General features: G+C 42.3%; 1 protein-coding gene across 10 annotated transcripts in view; it reads right to left on the bottom strand.

Annotated features, from left to right (window-relative positions):
- Positions 1-10722: 10722 nt before the first annotated feature.
- The window catches only part of CHRDL1 (chordin like 1), an 80790-nt gene continuing 69680 nt past the window's right edge, over positions 10723-21832 (bottom strand). For 8 of the 10 annotated variants that reach the window (XM_042851057.2, XM_065556613.1, XM_042851060.2 and 5 more), the window contains 4 exons: positions 19037-19231; positions 16945-17112; positions 14443-14532; positions 10723-13709 (listed from right to left, as the gene is read on the bottom strand). In XM_042851057.2, the coding sequence (XP_042706991.1) occupies positions 13579-13709; positions 14443-14532; positions 16945-17112; positions 19037-19231 (584 nt within the window). In that variant the 3' untranslated portion in view covers positions 10723-13578. The remainder of the gene's footprint in view (positions 13710-14442; positions 14533-16944; positions 17113-19036; positions 19232-21832) is intronic. The other 2 variants (XM_005291812.5, XM_065556615.1) reach the window with 1 other exon arrangement.

Genomic DNA, 21832 nt, shown 5'->3' with positions numbered 1-21832 from the left:
AAAATGTCCTTCTACTGTGCCAGTGGAAGATATAGCAGAAAGAGCAGAGGGTTCAATATTAATAAAAGTGTCTTGCATTTTTGTAGTGCTTTTCATTCCAAAATATCTCAAATGCTTTACAAAGTATGTTCATAGGAATTCTTTCACTCACCACTGAAATCCAGTCACCTCTTGCTATAACAGTGTGCTGCATCATGTCACTATCACCAAACCTTCAGGTTAGGAAGTGAAGAATAAATACTATATTTGTTTGAAGCTGCAGGGTTTAATAGGAAAGTCCTATTTCTCCCAGTTAGGAATGTAGGGGGTGAAATTCACCCCTGTGCAGAAGGCTAGAACAAAGCTTAAGCATCACTTAAGTCCCAGCTGAGCCTTGAAAATATTTAATTAAAGACTGAAGTCATGTATGGGTCTTGTACTGACACTCTGTGGGGAAGAATATAATCTGGGATCAACCAGTTCCACTAACAGCACTGAGTCAGAAACATTTAGGTAACTGGGGATCTGTCCATAAAGTATGTGGCTTAAAAAAAAAAAAAAGTCTGTACCTTCTAATGTCAGGTACAAAATGTAGCAGTACAAAAAAATTTTCAGCCTTTTTTGAAAGTTGAGGTGAACTATTCAGAAGGACTAACACACCTCAACAGAAGAGACTCCCATGCTCTTTGGGAAAGTTGGCCAATAGGATTTGTACATTGTTCTTGCTATAATTTCTGCATCTTCCCTTAAGGCTCAATCCTACAAGGAGTTGAATACTTTGCCTCAATCCATCAAAACACATATTGGATTCAAGTGAGGCTATGTATGTGCATACAGTTAAGTATGTGCTTAAGAGCTTTGCTGGACTGCAGTTTTGTGGCTCAACTCAGTCTTAGGGCCAGATCCTGCAACTCTTTGCCCCTTGGAATACCCTGTTCATCCCTTACTCAGTTAGTAGTCTCACTGACTTCAATGGGCCTGTGTAAAGAATAAGGGCTAGCAATGAAGCTTCTTTTGGTTTGCACCACTTTGAGAGGAGAATCATAGAATATTAGGGTTGGAAGAGACCTCAGGAGGTCATCTAGTCCAACCCCCTGCTCAAAGCAGGACCAACATCAACTAAATCATCCCAGCCAGGGCTTTGTCAAGCCAGGCCTTAAAAACCTCTAAGGATGGAGATTTCACCACCTCCCTAGGTAACCCATTCCAGTGCTTCACCACCCACCTAATGAAACAGTGTTTCCTAATATCCAACCTAGACCTCCCCCACTGCAACTTGAGACCATTGCTTCTTGTTCTGTTATCTGCCACCACTGAACAGCCGAGCTCCATCCTCTTTGGAACCCCCCTTCAGGTAGTTGAAGGCTGTTATCAAATCCCCCTCATTCTTCTCTTCTGCAGACTAAATAACCCCAGTTCCCTTAGCCTCTCCTTGTAAGTCATGTGCCCCAGCCCCCAATCATTTTTGTTGCCCTCCGCTAGACTCTCTCCAATTTGTCCACATCCTTTCTGTAGTGTGTGTGTGAGGGGGCCCAAACTGGACACGGTACTCCAGGTGTGGCCTCGCCAGTGCCGAATAGAGGGGAATAATCACTTCCCTCAACCTGCTGGTAATGCTCCTACTAATCCTGCCATGTCCACACACACACACAGACACACACACTTGCACTAGTTTAGCTGAAGGTGTGATTTAAAACTGATTTATTTAAATTGGTGCAACTCTGGATGTGCACACTCTTAACTCCATTTAAACCTGGCTTATATAGTCGTTTTCCCTATATATTTACAGGGGCAAGCTAAACTGATGTAGCCAGTTTTAAACCAATATTAGTGGTTGGCATTGGTTTAAGCTGGTGCAAATTAGTGTGTGGATGAGCCTCCTGTCTCCTTTATTTTCACCAGTTTATAAGTAATGTGCTTTTCTTTTTCTCCTTTCCTCTTATCACCTCTTCCCTTCCTTTCATTCTTTGGCTGCAGCAGTGGACGTTCATCAGAATACTAAGAAGTCACATTTCAGTTTTGGGGCTGTCAGGATATAGGTGGAATTATCACCAACACATACTGTGCTGGTTCCTATATATGTGCCTGAGGAGTGTGTGTTATTTCCATACTTGTCTATTTCTAAATTGTTTAGCCCCATTTTAATTCAATAATAAGCATCAAATGGTGTGGTTCAGTTTATGAACAATATCTGTCTCTGTTAGGCCCCAATCCTGCATTAAGGCCTTGCAGTGCATTGTCCACAGAGGATTTTTAAATACGTCTGTTTTTCTAGGAGCTACATCTCATTTCAGTTCTTTACACTCTGCATGCTCCTTGGCTCTCATGTTGGCTTTTCTGCATTCTGTTGTGTCTCTCTCTAAAACATACAATGCCTGAACATCAGCTTGCATAAAAACTAAGCAGACCAGAAAACCCCCGAAAGCAAATTTTTTTTTTTTTTTTACTTAGAAAATTATTTCAATTGAAGTGAAAGCTCGTCTGGCATAACTACAACAAAGCAAATAAAGTTCAAACCGAAATGGCATTTCTTCTTTAGTCAAGAGCCTGTTACCATTTCAGCTGTCTTCAAGCAAACTTGTGCATTATCATAGAATGTAAAAATGATCAAAGTAGTTCTTGAAATGTCGTCTTTTCCCCCACGCTCAAACAAGTTAGTGAAGTGAGACTCCTGTGTGGACTGCAGCATCTCAGCTCTTCCAGGGCTGCCTGCTGCTGGTTGCCAAAGGGGAGAGCTGGTAGAAAATACAGGCAAATATTAGCCTCCCTTTCCTTCTTGCATAAAAATTAAAACTTTAATGTAAGCTTTGCTTACATTTTGATCATTCAATAAAGGTGGGAGGAAAACCGCAGGAAAGAAATCACGATAACTTTTTGAAAAATATTTGCAAAAAAATCCAGTGACAATTGCAGCTCTGACAAAGTTATCAGGCAGGTCCTATGACTTCAGTGGCCGACTGTATCAGCCCCTTTTAAAATCTGCTCCTATGGAAATGAATGAATGGGAGCTTTGCCATTGACATCAAATGGGAGCAGGAATCAGCCTTTACAGGTAGCCCTACACTGCGGCTGAGAGCAAGCCTCCTAGGCACACTTGTGCTAGCAGGGCTTGAGCTAGCCTGTTGTGTGCCAAAAACAGCAGTGTGGATGCTGTGGTTCTGGCAGAAACTTGGGCTAGGTGCCTGATCTCCAACCCAAGGTGACGAATGGGCTTGAGAGCCTGAGCTACTATCTGAGCCACAGCATACATGCTGCTATGGTTTGAGCGTTTGCTTCTTGAGCCCAGCACTGGGAAGCTCACGTCCAGCTGCACTGTAGACATACCCTAAGTTACTTCGGCCTTAACACACCTCACTGTGTGGGTGTTGAGCATCTTGGTAAGGAAATAAGAAAGAAAAGAGAAGTCATCTTGGAGAAGAGGGAATGTCAATTCACCCCAGTCCAGGAAGAGTCAACACCAGTTGGTGTAGTCTCCATGTGAGACGCACTTAAGCTGCACTGAGGGTATGTCTACGCTTAAATTAAACACCTGGGGCTGGCCTGTGTCAGCTGACATGGACTCATGGGGGCTTGAACTACAGGCCCAAATTTCTTCACTGCAAGTAAATATCCCTGTAGCCTGAGCCCTGCAAGCCCAAGTTAGCTGTTGTGAGCCTGCTTATGTATAATTGCAGTGTAGACATAGACCCTCAGAGCTCAAGTGGGTCTTGAGTGGTGCATAGTAGTGCTGTGAACTGTCTCCCATTACAGAATTGAATAAAGGACAGGGGGAATCTTTACTCTGAATGCTATTGCTGCTGTTAGTTGAAAACAAACCTGTCATCTTAGCTGAACATATTGAATTAGCGGCGCAGACATCTGTTGAAACTTATTCTCCCAGGTTAAAATAATTGCTTCATTTTGTCTTGTCTGGTTCATTTTCATGCTCAGTTGTGGTGTGTGTGTGGGTGGGTGGGAGGTTTTTTTTATATATATAAATGTTAGATAAGGGCAGGGTTGTGGGTATATGCTTATGCTTTTGTTCATAGGCATTTGCATTTTCATGCATACTGTACCCAAGTAGCAGAAGTTTCCAAACCTCAGTGCAGGAGAATAAAACCAAAACAAAAGGAATAAATGGAAATAAGGATTAACTGTGGTGATTTTCCTTCCCTCAATAAATCAAAAAAATCCTGGCTTTTATAGCAGTGGGTAATGCAATAGGCATCAAACAGTGCACCGATATTACATAAAGGCTTCATGTGTTATCAATTATTCTTGAGATATTAAAAATCTGGGTTGTGAAATGTCTTTAGCTTCTTTCTTGTTGGAAAATGTATGAAGAGGGGAGGCTTAATACATATTAAAATATTTTAAAAGGGTATTGCAGAACAACACAATAGTATTAAATAAGGTAGTTCCTTCTCCTTTATCCATCCTGCATGATTTGGGGATGTGGAAGTCAGACAATCCATGTTCTATGATGGGGGAGGGGGTGTTATGGGGTGTGATAAATCATGCAGCTTAATGTGCTATTGAAAGGTGCTCAGACTACTGTGATGAGGGTGGTTTAAGAACTTCTAAAGAATAGACGAGCATGTGTTCTAGTGGTTAGGAAACAGTTTCTTTAGTTTTGTAACATGGTCCCTTAAAACTAAGGAAAGTGGTTTATTTGGAAATGAATATAAACAGGCCAAATGAAATAAGAATTTTATGAAGAGTTTCCAATGACATCTTAAACCCAAGGTTCGAAGAGTTTCACTATTTTTACCTCTTCCAGGTTTTAACAGTTTACCTTTCCAGGGTTTAACATTCTGTTAACTCACTTCCATGATTGATTTGTGTGTGTCTCATATTTTTTTTTTTCTTTTCCCAAAACCTTCTCATGCTGGTATTTTTAAATTTGGCATAGATTGACTGTTATCAGTATTTTCCAAATGATCTTGAGTTGTAATCACTATGTAAAGAGATCTCTGTCGATCTCATAAATGTCCAGGTCTAGTCAGTTGTTAGTTGGATACCACACATGGATGTTTGTGCTTTGCTTATATGAATTACTGGTTTTGAGTGAACTGCTGTACTTTCCAGAGGTGAAACTCACCTCTGCAGAAAGGGCTGGTACAAGACCACTGCCCTGCAGTGGTCCTGTGCTGTTCCTTTGCACCAGGGCTGGCTCCAGGGTTTTGGCTGCCCCAAGCAGCCAAAAAAAAAAAGCCGCGATCTGCGGCGGCAATTCGGCCGGAGGTCCTTCGTTCCGAGGCAGAGTGAGGGACCGTCCGCCGAATTGCTGCCGAATACCTGGACGTGCCGCCCCTCTCTGGAGCGGCCACCCCAAGCACCTGCTTAACAAGCTGGTGCCTGGAGCCGGCCCTGCTTTGCACAGAGGTGAATTTCAACTCTTGTGAACTGGTGGCCTAGCTCTATGAATTGGAGCCCATTTTCAGTCCTCTGCTCTAGCCATTTGACCCAAGGCATATTTTAATTGCTTTGCATTACAAAGCAGGAAAACATTTTTGTCAGGAGCACTGAGAAACCCCAAACAAGGCAACCCAGCCATTTCTGTGGCTTTCTCCAAGAACCATAGAATTCGTGTTTCTATAAAAACCAGTACACTAAGGCCCAGATTTTAAAAGGTATTTGAGCCTCTGAAGATGGAGGTGAGTGCCCAGAAGTATTTTTAAAATCACATTAGGTGACTTGCAGCTTTAGGCACCCAAAAACCTGCCCCTACTAGACTAGCTAATAATGCACACAGGACATTTCTCAGTCCTTAGCTAAGCAGAGCTCTCATAGACATCAAAGGAAGTTTTGTTTAATTCATACTGTAGGATTTGCTCCCCGATTGGCAGACTTTGACAACTTTGACTTTTCTCTTCAAATACAACTCTGCAAAGGAGCATGTCCTCTCCGTAGGATAACAACCTTCTAAAAACATACCTGTTCACCTGTCAGATCAAGCCCAGAAACACTGCAGCCAGTTGTGATAGCTGTTCCTCTACCAACAAGTCATGATAGGAACAGAACTATGGCTCTTGAGATTAAGCAACTTTAATGGGCCACCTGTTTGATGTTTCACCACTTCTAACCACTCCTTAGTTTATCTGTTTGCGCTATCCTGCTTGCTACTATCTCCAGCTTATCTGGTTGGAGTTAATATCATTGTGTCTTCAAAATTCTAGCTTTAATGTGATCAGATTTAGCCAAGGGGAAACCTAACTAATGACAACCTAACATGCTCATAGCCCAGGAGACTCCCTCCTATACTCAGTTGGTTAGGAACCACCACCATTTAGGCAATGTGGTCTAGTGACCGGGCTCTAGGATGGGAACTGGATTTCTCTTACCAGCTCTTACTCACTGTGTCATTAAAAATCCCTGTGCTTCCGTTTTCTCATCAGTTTTTACAGAAATAAGACCAATCTCTGTAAAGTTTTGGTGGTGTAGGTATAGAAAGCACTATACCATTGAGTTATTACGATAATGTATAAATTAGATTTTTCTGGATAATTTCTGCTAATGAATCTCTGAAAACATAGTTGAATCAAATGCCTTCTGCCATGTACCCTCTCACTTTCCCCCTTCTTAAACCCACTTTAGTAAAAGCAAACTGGCCCGATAGCTTCCCTGCCCCACCCCCATCTTCTGTACTTCAATACAATTTAAAGGCTCCAGCAAAGGGCTTAGGGTGATGAAGCAGCATAATGGGAAAATGCAATCACTTGTGTGTAAAATCATATTAACCCCATTCTTTCCGGAGTAATGAGCTGAACTTCAGTTGTAATTGGGAGAATCTAAACTTAAATAGACTTAATTTGAATTGTTTTTACATGCCAGGTAAAATCCGTGTGTACCAGTATAACATCAGGAGAAGAGTGAGATTAGCCACAGTGTAATAGCACCCATCATCAGTTATTAGGGTAATTCACACAGACACGTAAAAAAAAGTGGAAACGGCAGAAGTGCTGAATAACTTCCCCCCCCCCACCAAAACATTTATTGGCAATTTGGACATCTAACATAGTGAATGCCAGTTAAAATGAAGTAGGATCAGAGGCTAAAATAGAGACAGAACAAGTTAAAAGTTACTTAGGCAAGTGAGATGTCTTCAAGTTACCAGGGCCTGATTAAATACATCCTAGAATACTCAAGGAGCTGACTGAGGAGATATCTGAGCCATTAGCGATTATCTTTGAAAAGTCATCAAAGATGGGATAGATTCCAGAGGACTAGAAAAGGGCAAATATCGTGCCCATCTATAAAAAGGGGAATAAGGACAACCTGTGGAATTACAGGCTAGTCAAATTAATTTCAGCACACAGAAGGATAGGGGGGCAAATAATTAAGCACTCAATTTCCAAACACCTAGAAGATGATAATGTGATAAGTAACAGTCAGCATGGACAAATGTCACATAGGGAGAACCGGTAGATGTGGTATCTCTTGACTTTAGTAAGGCTTTTGGTACTGTTCGCTTATGAGAAGGTCAAGTGAAACTAGGGAAATACAACCTAGATGGAGCTACTATAAGGTGGATGAATAACTGGTTGGAAAACCGTTCCCAGAGTAGTTATCAGTGGCTTGCAGTCAAGCTGAAAGGGCCTATCTAGTGGGATCCTGCAGGGATTGTCCTGGGTCTAGTTCTGTTCAATGATTTAGATAATGGTATAGAGAGTACACTTATGAAGTTTACAAATCATACCAAGCTGGGAAGGGTTGCAAGTCCGTTGGAGGACAGGATTAAAATTCAAAATGATCTGGATAAATTGGAGAAATGGTCTGAAGTGAATAGGATGAAATTCAATAAGGACAAATGCAAAGTACTACACTTGGGAAGGAAAAATCAGTTGTACACATAAAATGGGAAATGACTGCCTAGGAAGGAGTACTGCAGAAAGAAAATCTCGGAGTCATAGTGGATCACAAGCTAAATATGAGTCAACAATGTAATGCTGTTGCAAAAAAAGGCAAACATCATTCTGGGATGTATTAGCAGGAGTGCTATAAGCAAGACACAAGAAGTAATTCTTCCATTCTGTTCCGTGCTGATTAGGCCTCAGCTGGAATATTGTGTCCCGTTCTGGGTGTCCCATTTCTGACAAGATGTGGACAAATTGGAGGATGTCCAGAGAACGACAGAAATGATTAAAGGTGTAGAAAACATGACCTATCAGGGATGAATGAAAAAATTGGGGTTTTTTTAGTCTGGAGAAGAGACTGAGGGGGGACATAATGATAGTTTCCAAGTACGTAAAAGGTTGTTACAAGGAGGAGGGAGAAAAATTGTTCTTGTTAACCTCTGAGGATAGGACAAGAAGCAATGGGCTTAAATTGAAGCAAGGGAGGTTTAGGTCAGACATTAGGAAAAACTTCTTAACTGTCAGGGTGGTTAAGCACTGTAATTACCTATGGAGGTTGTGGAGTCTCTATCTTACCTGCTCTTAAAATTACCAATGATAAACGCCTATCAGGGATGGTCTAGTAATACTTAATCCTGCCATGAGTGCAGGGGACTGGACTAGAAGACCTCTTGAGATCCCTTCCAGTTCTATGATATATACCATCTATTCATGAGGAAACCTGTGCAGTCAGTAGTGGCTCTTAAATCTCTTCCTTTACTCTCGCAAATGGATTTAGTTAGATGGGACAGTAGCTCATAAGTGATCATTTATACTGTACAGAGGCTTCTGTTGAAGCATTTTCTCGTTTGGGGGGGGGGGGAAGATATTCCAGAGCTGTGTCAGATCCACTTCCAACTGTGCTGCTACAGGTTTTTAGTCTTTTGGTTTGGTTTGTTTTTTTGGGAGGTACCAAGCAACCAGGACTCCAATGAAAGTTGATGTGAACTGTGGATGCCCAGCTTCCTTGAAAATCAGGATTTCACTGTTTTTAGGCTTGATTTTGCTCCACATGAAAGCAGGGGTGGCGAGTTATATGGGCCTGTGGTGCCTGGGCTCCCGCAATATTCCGGGTCTGGGGGCCTCGCTTCACCCATGTTTGGGGCCGGGTCTCTCCCCTGGTCCCACCTGCTGCCCCTGAATATCCCCCAGCCCCCCACTTGCTGCCCCCACACGCCTGCTCCAGAGCATCCCTGCCACAAGCCTCCCTGCAGCTCCGCTCTGTGGCTCCCAGCATCAACTGCCGCCACAGGGTCCTAGTGCCCCCCTCTGTCGACTAGTGCCAAGGCAGGCTGACCCTGACCCTTCCCTTTTGTGGCAGGACCCTCCACCAGCAAAGGGGCCTCCCCCCACCCGCAGTCCCTGCTTCTGCCACATGCTGGGCAATGGGCAGCCCCACCCCCAGTGGGGCTACAGTGAGGGGCAGCAACAGGGGAGGAGGCGGTGTTTCCCCTCCCCCCCACTACCCACCACGGGGGAGGCGAGGGGGCTTCCTGGTCCTGAGAGGGGCCCTAGGAGCATGTGCAGTGACAGTGGTGTGAGGTGAGTGCTGCCAGGGGAGGGGGGACCCTCCCAGAGCTTGCTGCTGCCACAGAACTTGCTGCTGCCAGCGGGGAGAGGGCTGGGGGAGTCCTTGTCTCTGGCCCCAGCCCCAGGGCAGCCTGCTTGCACCCCTAACTCCTCATCTCCAGCCCTGCCCCACCCCAGAGCCCACACCCACCGCACCCCAACCCTCTGCCCCCTCCTGTATCATGAGCCCCTCATCCCCGGTCCCACCCAACAACTCTCACCCCTGAGCCCCTCCCAAACCCCTCAACACCAGCCCCACTGCAGAGCCCTCACATTTTTATATTTTAAATATATATATATCGGCTTACAAGGCAGGTGTGGGGGGGGCAGGACTTGCACCTGTTCTGGGCACCACCAAAAATTATACAAACGTGCCACCCCTGCTTGAAAGAGGTTTTCCATTGACTTAAATGAGAGTGGGACTGGCCCCTTAAGAACTAAAAGGACAGCAACATTCTACCAGTGCTGACAAACTAGGGCTAAATGGTGCCCTGAGAGGAACATACAGGGCTCCTGCTGATTTCACTGGGAGTCTCGTGTGCGTGCTTTGCACATTCTGTTCTCGCCCATATATGGGTGGACTAAGGTCTCTAAACCCCAGCTTCTCCCTAAGGCCCTGATTCATCAAAGCCCTTATGCAGCCCATTAGGGTAATCCACTGGTGGGCCACAAGACAGTTTACATTGACCATCCACAGGCACGGCTGCCCGCAGCTCCCAGTGGCTGATCAGCCATTCCTGGCCAATGGGAGATGCAGGAAGCAGTGGCCAGCACGTCCCTGGGGTCCATACCGCTTCCTGCAGCTCCCATTGGCCAGGAACAGTGAATCGCAGCCACTGGGAGCTGCGGGCGGCCGTGCCTGCAGACGGTCAATGTAAACAAACTGTCTTGTGGCCCACCAGCGGATTACCCTGAGGGGCTGTGTGCAGGCCACAGGTTGCTCACCACTGGCTTAAGAACATGCTTAAGTCCCATCAAATTCAGGGGGCTTAAGTAGGCACATGCTTACACTGAAGCAGATGATTATGGGCTAGATGAATAAAATAAGGCAGGGCTTTAGGCCCTGATTCATATCTTGCTGTGGACACAGTTTTTGAATCAGAACTTAACTTACTTTCACTGGCAAAGTGTACTCGCAGCTCTTGCGGCTGAAGACACACTCCCATGAGCTAGGTTGCAGATCAGGGTTTACTCTGTTGTCCAAGCCTGCTGATTTGGTTTAAAGGGATAATAGCAGCAGAATTGCAAATAGGTCTAATATTTATTTCTTTAATTCACATATCACATCACTGAGAACTTCTTGTTTTGAACAACTGCAGAGTTTATTAATTTATAAAACCAGGTCAAAGTGATAGAGCAAGTACATAAATAAGTACCACATCAGGCATATGTCCTGTGAAGACAGTGAAAAACATGATATTGTGTATTTTATTGTCTTAAATGACCAGAGACTGTAAAAATGCAGAACTTCATTTACTAAATGGTGCTTATATTTTTGTTTTTCATAAGTGTTTATTATACAAATAAATACACAATTTGAACCCCACTTGTTCTGTCACAAACACAAGACTGTTTGTCTTCCAAAAAAACAATACAAACACTGTACACTTTTCACATAATCTTTGTTCAATCAGCTACTGCTACAAACATACTGTACCAAGAGGTGAGCCAAACATAGCCACGTGTTTGTCAGCCAACCAGAATACTATGATGCCTCAGGATGCCTTCCACTATGTCTTCATCAGAGGTATGTTCATGTTAATACATGTATTATTAGTGGATTTATAATAAATTTTACATTTCTGCAGTGCCTTCCAACCCAAAGGATCCCAAAGTGTGTTACAAATGGCTGCTCCCACAACTACACTGCATGGCACCCACTTCTGGTGTGGAACACACAGCTGTTTAACAGTGCACAGGCGCACTACACCACAATTTTGGACAGGAGGTGAACACGACACCCATTTTAAACACAAAAGAGAATTTAGAGAGGCGAAGTCTCATTGCTGAATTTGGCATGGACACTGGAGTTAACTTTCTCTCTTATGAGAACTGCCCTCGCATCATTTATAGGACCGTGTATTTATATTTTGGTGTCAGTGCCTTGTCGGGTTTCTAAATGATTTTACTGCCATCACAAGGATTCTTTTGTTCTTGCCAATCAAACTGGCTGCTGAAGGAGCTCCCTTCTGGCACACTATCTTGTTATGTATTTTAGGCCACTTTGGGCACTGTCAGAGAAGGAAGTGCACTAAAAAATCTGTTCTCTAGCCTGGCATGGCGGATAGCTTGCTCTTTGCAGGCAGAACCATGAAGATTTTCTGTGTAGGAAATCCTGGGTTTTCTTCTCATCCTTATCCTCTTAGTCTCCCTCTTCTTCCCTATCACATTCCCATCTCTCCACTCTCATTCTCTCCTTGCTCTTAGTCGATTACCCTTTCCATATACTCCTCCAGGCTATTGCAAGAAACCCTGGCAGGGATGGATCCTGCGCCACTGAAAGCAGTGAAAGGGGGTTGCCTCTTACAACCACAGCTGCTAGCAGGGAGAGGTGCAAAGAGATCGCTATTGTGAACAAGGCCCTACTAAAAGGTTTAATATTTCTTCTACTGGAGCCTGAGTTGGGCCACTGGCATTAAGCACTGAACATCCAGACCCCTTAACCTCTTTGTTAAGATGCACATACCCCTGATGAAGACCTAGAGTACCATCACTGGAAATGCAGGGCGGAGCAGAGAGCACAAGTTTTGCAAAGTCCCATGGGGACCTCCAAATTCTGGCCACCGCCATTTATTTCACTCCCTTTGAGGACCAAGTGCCTGGCCTGAGGCCACTTTTTTTAGAACTTCATTGCTGTTCAATCACGATAGGAAATGTTCCCGTATGCTTCTGAAATAGAAAATGGAGGGAAAGCAGCCACAATCAACTTGCACCTCAGGAGTGAATCTAAGATGGTGTCCATGAGCTGGTGTGGCAGGATTTCCTCAGAGAAAGCCATGTTTTCAAAGTAATGGCCTTGTATATCAGAACAGAACTCTTTTCTGAAGGCAGACACTGGACAGACACTATCGTTCACCTGTGAACTGCAAATCACACTGAGTGCCTTAGATTTCTTTTTGCATGAAGATAATGGTCTTGCTGATGCTGCACTAACTTAGTGGCTAGATATAAGTGCTCATTAGTTTGCCATTGGAGAAAGTTGTCCTTGAAGTTATGCTTATTAGTTTGCTGGGACTTGAGAGGCCACCAATTAGAACCACGCAGAACACTCTTATTGCGACAATTACCATTAATAAATTAAGTGATATCACAAGACATTTAATGAGTTATTAATCACTGTGGGTTTAACCCTATAGGAATTTTCATAAATGATTCAAGTATTTTGCATTCTCCTGCTATGTTACTTTGTAAAGGGAGTTTATTGACCGAGGCTATGTGTTAACAGGGCCCACGAGAATGCAGTATTGGGGCAGCATGAGGGAGCTGATATTTCATGTAGAGAAGTGGATAATGGAAACCAAGTGAAAACCACTTAAAAGTTGAACGTTTTCTCAAATTGCTACATAAATGCAGTAATTCCCACTAACACCTTCTGGTTTGTTTATTTACTCAGAGTTTGTTCAACTGCAAGACATCATCCCAAAAGCAGTAGACTCGTTGGGAGTTTTCATTTAAATCTGGATTTTATGGCTCAAACACAAGTACTGTATCGCTTGTATTCTCTCCCCCCCCCCCCCTTAGAAAAACATGAGTCATTTCGACACCAGAAGTGGTATAAACTCAGCACAGGAAATAATGCTCTCCATAGCTCCTGCACAGTTATTAGGTGTCCTTCATTTCATTAGTTTGAATAACATGCCAAGTATTTTTTTTTTAATTCTGTTTTCTTTTTTAACTTTGCAACTTTACAAGGAACTACAGTCTCCCTTTCCCCTCCCCCCCCCACCAATACAGAGCCTCCTAGGAGATATTTAAATGGTTGACACAAACCACTACACATAAAGCAGCAAGTTTGCTGTGCATGATGTGAATAATTACTGCATTATAGTTTTGGTTTTTAGGGCAACTGTTGACTTAAGCAAAATAAGCCTGCAGTCCAGCTGCAGATCCACGTTTTCATAAGTTTTCTTGTTTTCTCCCTCCAGTGCTGTCTCCCTTAACAGTGACCCTTTTCAGACTTTTCAAGGTACAAAACCTTTACCAAATCCTCCAGCTCAGTCCTGCACACTCTGCTTTCACACATTTGGCTGATCTGTGCTTCTCCCTCGCTAAATATTTTCCACTGGCCTGAAAACAAAAACACAAAGCAGAGAGACACTGACTTAGACAGAATGCAGAGAGCTTTAGAGTCACTTGCAAGCACTAGCCAGACAAACACATTCAAATTGTTGATAGGAAGAATTAAAATATTTTCCTTTGGAAGGTTTGAAAATATCTCAATCACTTAATACATTCCACACAAAAGAACTACATTAAAAGAATATGAAGGGCCAGATTCTGATTGGGGGAGGGGGTGGGGACGCTTTTGTTTGTAGCTGGGAAGGCCCTGGCTTGTAATTGCAGCATACTTTCAAGAGTAATTCTTTCAACAGCCGCTGTTGCCCTGCAATAGTGGAAGTCCAAGCATAACAGCAACTTGCTAGTGCAGAAGAACTGGAGAATAAAACTGACCATAAACAAGTGATATTGGGAGGCCAAGTTCTGTAGCCCAAGCTGGGTGAAATATAAATTGTACTAGTGGTGAAAAATGAATTTGGGTTTTTTAAACAGTCAGTTTTTAATAATCCAAGGTGTTGCTAGGGACTTTGGAAAGGCATCTTTTACATATGATTTATGTGAATATAACCCTCTAATCATATGTTGCATTCTGATTATTTTATTTGATACTCATAAATTATTGATTCCAGATGTTGGTGGGAAAGTAGCACATTTATTTCAGTTGGAGGAGTAATGCAGGGCACGTTTCAGGGCTGAGGTTATATAGAAAAGTGGAGCCTAAGAAGACAAGACTTTTACTTACTCAGTGTTGTCCTTGTTATCTGCCTGAAGTAGGGAAGTTGTTCAAATTCGCTTTTGGATATCGTCTCAGTGTGGAAGTGACGTAGAATCCCTGTAGCAAAGCAGTAAGAGCATGTAGTTGAAACAAGCTCCTCTGCTCTGAGCTTGTTGTGGTGTTGTGATTGTGTGAAGAATTACTAGCATGTTGAGCCACATTGTGAAATTGTTTTTACCAATAATGTTTTAACCGATTCCATGTGCTCCATCAATATTTTTCTTTTGTGGTTTTATGACGGTAGACAGTATTACCAAGATCTGAGAGTTAGTTCCTCCTTTGCCCACATAGCTTCAGCCTTCCCTGGCATGAATGAGAGAGGATCAGAGCAGAGGCCAAAATCCCAGTGCCTTGGAGGAAAGCAGTTTGTCATGCTGACATTGGACATTGTCTTTTGCCTAACTGCAGGCAGCCAGCAGAAAATGCTCCTGCCAAACCACCAGAAGGGTTTGTGCCCTACTGGGAGCATAGGTCAGTAGGACCCCGTATTAACCAGCAGCCCTTCAGAGGGCTGTTCATGGATCATGATCTGTGTAACTTTAAGTGTAGTTTGCCCTTTAATATGATCTCAACTTATGAAGCTTTTTTTTTTTTTTAAAGGTAGAGACTAAAACCACTAAGTTGACACTGGTCTCAAAGCAATCTGTAAACAAGCCTAGCATTGCCCCAGTAAACTAAGTAAATCTATATCCTAACTTTACAGATCTGTGAAAGTGAAGTACAAGAAGACTGAATGATTTGCCAGAGGTCACGCTGTGTGAGTCAGTGGCTGAGTCAGGACTGGAACCCAGTAGCCTTGACTCCTGTGTCTGCCTATTTGCTTGCTCTGACTGTGTGACGACATTCCCAGATAAAGAGAGACTACAAACAAGTGAAAGTAAAGCTACTTTCATATTTAGCATTTGGACTAAGGCATTCTGAGACAGTGTCATTGCTTAGTAAATGCCTTCATGTAAAGGGCCTTTGAGAAGATAGCCAACATCATTCTTAAGGGAAAGAGAGAGAGTTGGTTGTAGGAGATGAGCCAACATAATTCTTAAGGGAAAGAGAGAGAGTTGGTTGTAGGAGATGAAGAGAAAAATAACATTGCCTCTCTTTATATACTGAATAACGGCTCTATTTACACCCACACTTTTGGCATTTCCCTTTTTGGGTCCCCACTTGTATATTATTTCAGTTGAATTAAAAATACATTAGGTAACTCCACTCTTCCCAAAGATTCCTTAAGGGTTTTTTCTTTCAGTAAGGAATCACTTTGCCCACTTTGAAATGTAGCATCCTCAGAGATAATACACTTTCTTAGGATACATAGTGAAACACATACTCTCTTATAGTACATAGCAATATTACACAAGTTCAGATTCAACATAGATTCCATGAACTGTAGGGAAGTTTGGCATTTGTTTGAGATCTAGCTTCTAGATCTGTAAAACCGAGGAGACCAGTCAATTAACTAAAGTAAAAGCTCAGGCTTTATTCATTTGCAGTACATACAACACTGATTATCTGAACTGGTAGAAACATCTAAACCCTTCAGATAATCAGGAGTTTGGACAATTGAAGGGACTGGAAGTCTGTGCTCAGGGTTAAGACTAGAGCTGGTCATAACATAAATTCTTTTCCCTTCCACAGAAAACAAGTTTTCTGTGAAAAATCAGAATAAAAAATATTTTGGTCAAAACCTGAAGAATTTTGATTCTGCAGCACCGCTATGGTCAGGGGTGCTGGAACAGTTTGTATCGTGGGGGTGCTGAGAGCCATTGAACCAAACTGTAAACCCTGTATATACAGACACTCCCCGACTTACGCAAGCGTTCCGTTCTGGAATGCCTTCCGTAACTCAAATTTTGCACAAGTCGGATACGTATACCCGACCATTACGCCCAAAAAAAAAAAAAAAATACAATTCCTATTTCTAGCTTATGGAACTTTTTCCGTAAGTGCGGATTTGCATAAGTCACGTTTGCATAACTTGGGGGACGTCTGTAATGGAAACTACTTCAAGCCAGGGGGTGCGGCAGCACCTCCAGCACCTATGGCTATAGTGCTTCATGGGAGCTGTAATTTGGGAGCTGTGTGCTCCTGTTCCCCTCAATAGGCCAGGCTCACTGGTTGGCCTACATCTCCCTTGATGCACCACAGTCTCCCTCCCACCCCACCCCCAATAGGATGGTGGCATCGAACTGGCTAGTGTGTGCTACTTCCCTCTATTGGTCAAAATCAGAACTGCTCAAGTGCATATGATAGACCCCAGACTGCTAACAACAAGGGAGTTTGGCACAAGCATTAGCAATTTGTGCTTTTGTTGTAGGAGGACTGGAGTTCTATCTCTACTACCAGGGAAGTGCCAAATGCCCTAATGTAAAGAATTGGAACGGTTATAAAGTCCTGAGTGGCAAGAATTTGTAAATCTTTCCTGAGGCTATAAAAAGAAAAAAGCACTATTTTAAGATAACTTGATCTACTTACCTTTCCTAATTGTCCACACGTGTATTTCTATTTGAGGTGGCTTTTCTGTTTCCACTGCGATTTTTCTAATGGTTTCTCCTTCCTCCGTGAAAACAGATTCATAGACAGGAAGCATCTCTTCACCACAAAAGTAATCTTTGCTGTCAAAGCTCTGACTTGTCATCTCTTCTGTAAGCAAAACATGATACAGCTTTAATGTTCCTTGGAACTTACTAGATTCGTGCTGCCCAACAAGTTTAGCTTAATTGTAGAGAGGTCCTCTGAAGAGGTCTTTCAAGTCCTTCTCCAGCGGAGTCCAGATTTCTTAGTGAAATTCTGTTTTTGCTCTCCCTTTTTAATGCTCAGACGTGGTAACAATAAAACAATTTGGATTTGTATTTAGTATGTTTTATCTTAACACGCAAGTCAGACTTCAAGAAAAGATCCTGCTTTTTTTTTTTTGATAGCTGTGGGTGAACTTCAGGAGTTAGAGACTGATCTGAAATCTAGATAACAAATTCTTTACTTCTAGAGCATTTCCATCCCAGGTTCCTAGACAGATTTTTCTGGGTGCCCTCATCTTCCATTGACTTCAAGAGGATTTGTGGATGCTCAGCACGTCTAAATGTCAGGCTCTCACTTCTTTACTTATTAATTGAATTAAGCCTGACAACCCCACTGTGAAGTAAAGTATCATCAAAGACAATTGAGACACAGGGTAGTTAATTGAGTCTCCTTACATCACAGGAGTCAGGGACACAGCTGGGACTTGAACCTAGGTCTCCTGTCTCCTAGTGCACTGAACCAGGCTCCCTTCTAATAACACATTGCTAGCAGGTGCTTTGTAAGTGACGTATGCATGTGGCTCTGACACTCGTTTTCTCAGAACGTTTCTGCCAGTGCATCACAGAACTAAACACAAAAAGGGGCTAAACGTGTTGTGGGAAAATTTTAAAGGTACAGATGGGAGTTAAGTTTCAGAGTGGTAGCCGTGTTAGTCTGTATCAGCAAAGTCAACGAGGAGTCCTTGAAATGGGCCACTCATTACTACTTCAAAAGTTATTTTTCCTCCCTTGGTATCCTGCTGTCATTTGAATTGTCTCATTAGACTGACCTCACACTTGGTAAGGCAAATCACAGCTTTTCATGTATTTATACCTGCTCCTGTATTTTCCACTCCATGCATCTGATGGAAGTGGGTTCTAGCTTATGCCCAAATACATTTTTTAGTCTCTAAGGTGCCACAAGGACTCCTCGTTTTTTAGATGGGAGTTAGGCACCTGGCAAAATATTATAAGAGGGGTTAGCAAATTTCTAAGTATACCTCTACCCCAATACAACGCTGTCCTCAGGAGCCAAAAAATCTTACCGCATTATATCGAACTTGCTTTGATCCACCAGAGTGCGCAGCCCCACCCCCCCGGAGCACTGCTTTACCACGTTATATCCGAATTCGTGTTATATCGGGTCGCGTTATATCAGGGTAGAGGTGTAGTTTGTTTTTCTTTACACATTTTTACTAATATCCTACAACAAGCTAATCAAGTGATTAGATTTTTCCCACAATGCTATGATAAGCTGTCATAGCATTAGTGCTTATTCTAAGGACCCAGTTCCATTATTAGCACAAATAATGTTATGACCAAAACTTTTAAAACTACTGCCATGTTTTGCAAAACAAAAGCTTTATTTTAGTACAGTAGTGTAAATATCCTAAGCTAGAAAACAAATGGAAAGCTCTGCGAGGATTGTAAATGGGAAGGGATGGGAGAATGAGAGATGCTCCTTGAATTATTGTCGGGGAGATAATGAATCTCTAGTTGGTGGGGAGGGGGAATACACTCTTCTGAAATAGATGTCCAAAAGTCACACGAATGCTAGAGAGAAGAAAAAGAGACCGGAAGGTTGGCCCAGTCCTCGGTGCCCTTTACCTGTGGAAATGAAATGAATGAGATGGCTTGCAAGATTGGGTGCTAGATCTATTATCGTGCCCAGATTTCCCTCTAGACAAAATATAGCAACAGATATAAAGTTGCTCCTTTCATCATTATGATCAAAAGACCCCTTAAAATCCATAGCAAAAAGGCAGTCTGTGATCTATTCTTCGTTTTACCTGGACAGACTTTACAGCATTTTCCTTCTATTTTCTGAGGGGATTTGCAGGGATATTGATCCGGACAATGAATTTTCTTACATTCTTGTTTGGTGATGTTGCAGGTACACAACACACATTCTACGATTCCAAAGGCCCGGAGATTAGGATGCCATGATTCACCATGTGAGTATGTTTTTCCATTTGAAACACAGACTATAACAGAAAAGGAGAGAGGAAGAAAATGAATATTCATTGTATGGTAAGGCCCCAACAGATCTATAGTTGGACTACAACCTCTGCCTTAGTGCATTCACACTGGTTTGAGGCAATGTTTCATTCATGACTAAAGGACGCTCCTCTGCTTGGAAGTGTATTTTTCACTAGTGATTTCTGGCCCAGCCCTACTCCCATTGATAAGTTTTGTCATTTACTTCAAACGGAACAGGATTGAGCCTTTGATCACCTTTTTCTGTGCAATTTGGTCTAAATTCTGGCCTCACTTATCCGTGAGGGTGCCCGGGTATTTCAGCGAGTGAGATGGAGTGCAGAATTTGACCACTCTCCTCCAGCATGTGCCCATTTTTGTTGGGGACCATTTACTCCCACCAGTTGGCTTTTATGATCTTAGCTCCCCCCACCCCTACGAACCTGCTCCTGCCCCAGAATTTCAGCCTGCAACCAGAACAATACTCTAGTTCCCAGCATCACGGCATTTCCTACTGAACCTCCTGCACAGCTTCTCTTGTCAGTGGGTGAACACTGTTTATTCAAGCTAGCAGCTGGGTGAGTTGTTGCCACCCATACACTTTGCTACTTTCCAGAGGGACCCTCCACTAGATGACACAGACAGAGCAAAGGAGGAGATGATTAGAAGATGGAATTTGATCACTTCCATATTTTTTCCCAAATATACTTTGGGTGTTTGTAGACTTGGTATTTGTAATTTCAAAAAACAAAAGGAGGCTTTAAATTGAAAGGCTGCAGATGATATTGAAATGTATCTAAGGACACCCATTACACCAATATCTGAATGCCTCCATCTTTAATGGATCTATCCTCACTACACCCCTGCAAGGCAGGGAAGTACAGCAGGCAAAAGGACACTGCACAAATTAACAGCTGGCAAAAGCAGACTCGGTTCGCACTGAAGTTAATGGGAGTAGCGCCAGTTTACACCAAGGCTGAATTTGCCCTATGAACCTTGCTTCTTTAAACATTTCATAAACACACTGAAAAATGCAGACTAACCAAAAAAGGTGAAAGAGAGGGCACTGTTTGATTTCAAAAAGCAATTAAAATCAAGCTTGGATATGCTGTAAATATTTCCAATTCTTCCAATATGCCATCATTTTTATTAATGCTTTTATTTGTAAAATATGTTCCTCTTTTGCCTGTAACTTTCGAAAGCAATTTAATTTTTATCTGTAATCTTAAATTTACATCTAACTGGTAACAGATGTGAGCAACTGGCTTTTGTGTTACTAAGTTACCAAGATTTATGATGGGTGTTCTTCATAATGTATTGTCTTTCATGGGTGTTATACCATCATTTGGTTTAATAATTTATTACTTTTTAAACTCTTTCTTAAGAGCTGTTTTCATTTTAGAAGGGGAAACAGTTTTTCTCTCATAAAAGCAAACGAAGTGTTCTCTGTATACAAAACAGAATGATGAGGAAAAAAAGGAAAATTTACATAAAACGGGATCAGTTACTCTATTGTTATAATTAACCTTCTTACATGCTTTAGTAGTATATTTATACTTTTTTTTTTCCTGCCAGAGAGCTCCAAAAGCTTTACAAACATAAATTAAACCTCACAACTTCTCTGTACTGTAGTCAGGGATATGTAGACTATAGATACATTATCCCAATTTTGCAGATGGATAAATGGAGGCACAGAATGGACTAATTAATTATTTAACCTAAGTGACAGAAGTCTGCAGTCACTGTGAAAATAGAACCCTAGCTCCCAAATAGCCTGCTTTAACCACTGTCTGCATAGAAATGTAATTCTGTATCCATATAATGGCATCAAATCTGCATGTCAGTATAACTATTTTGTTTATTTTTAGATTTATAAAATGTATCTCTGGAAGCATGTGCATTAATTAATATTCTAATTATAGCGAACAAAAGAGAGGACATGGTCACCATTCTAATTTCCATTACAGAGACCTCTTAGACTCTCTCTGGGCAGCAAGCTCCTAAAGCTATCACTGATACTAAACGGCCCAGAGAAATGTGCTGTTCATTTGTCTGCTTTTTATTTGCTGAAACAAATCAGTTAGAAATTGCTTTGATGATGTCTTCATGTGTGAACTGGATGTCAGAGATATTGCATTGAGTGGAGATTCCTGTTCCTAGTTTCAGCATAAAACACTGGCATGATCTGAATGTGTTTTCATGGTTGTTCAGGTGGATAATAAAGATCCTATGGCGAACATTCCTTCTGTTAGTTAATACCTTAAAAGATTAGTTGGCTATAACACAAAGGCTTTTAACTCTTTGTGTGACATTCCTGAGTGTGTGCTACTCTGGGTTTTGTATATAGTTGCTCTTCTATAGCTAGTTCTTCTATTACTATTTGGACCTGATCCTGCAGACCATTATTCACTTAAATAATACTTACCTGCTACACAAGTAGCTCTGTTGAAATATATAGGAATTGAGTGCACTCAGCACCTTGCAGCATCATGCCCTTTTGCCAGGACATAAAATCTGCTGCCCCTTTTAAATTGGGGATTTGGTTATTCCCCCCATCCCTCTTTTTTTAGTATAATCCTTGAGGAACATGGCTTAGTCATGCTTCTATA

Source organism: Chrysemys picta, chromosome 9 (assembly GCF_011386835.1).
Source record: "Chrysemys picta bellii isolate R12L10 chromosome 9, ASM1138683v2, whole genome shotgun sequence".
Taxonomy (NCBI): Eukaryota; Metazoa; Chordata; order Testudines; family Emydidae; genus Chrysemys; species Chrysemys picta.
This window is presented reverse-complemented; position numbering and strand designations above follow the sequence as displayed.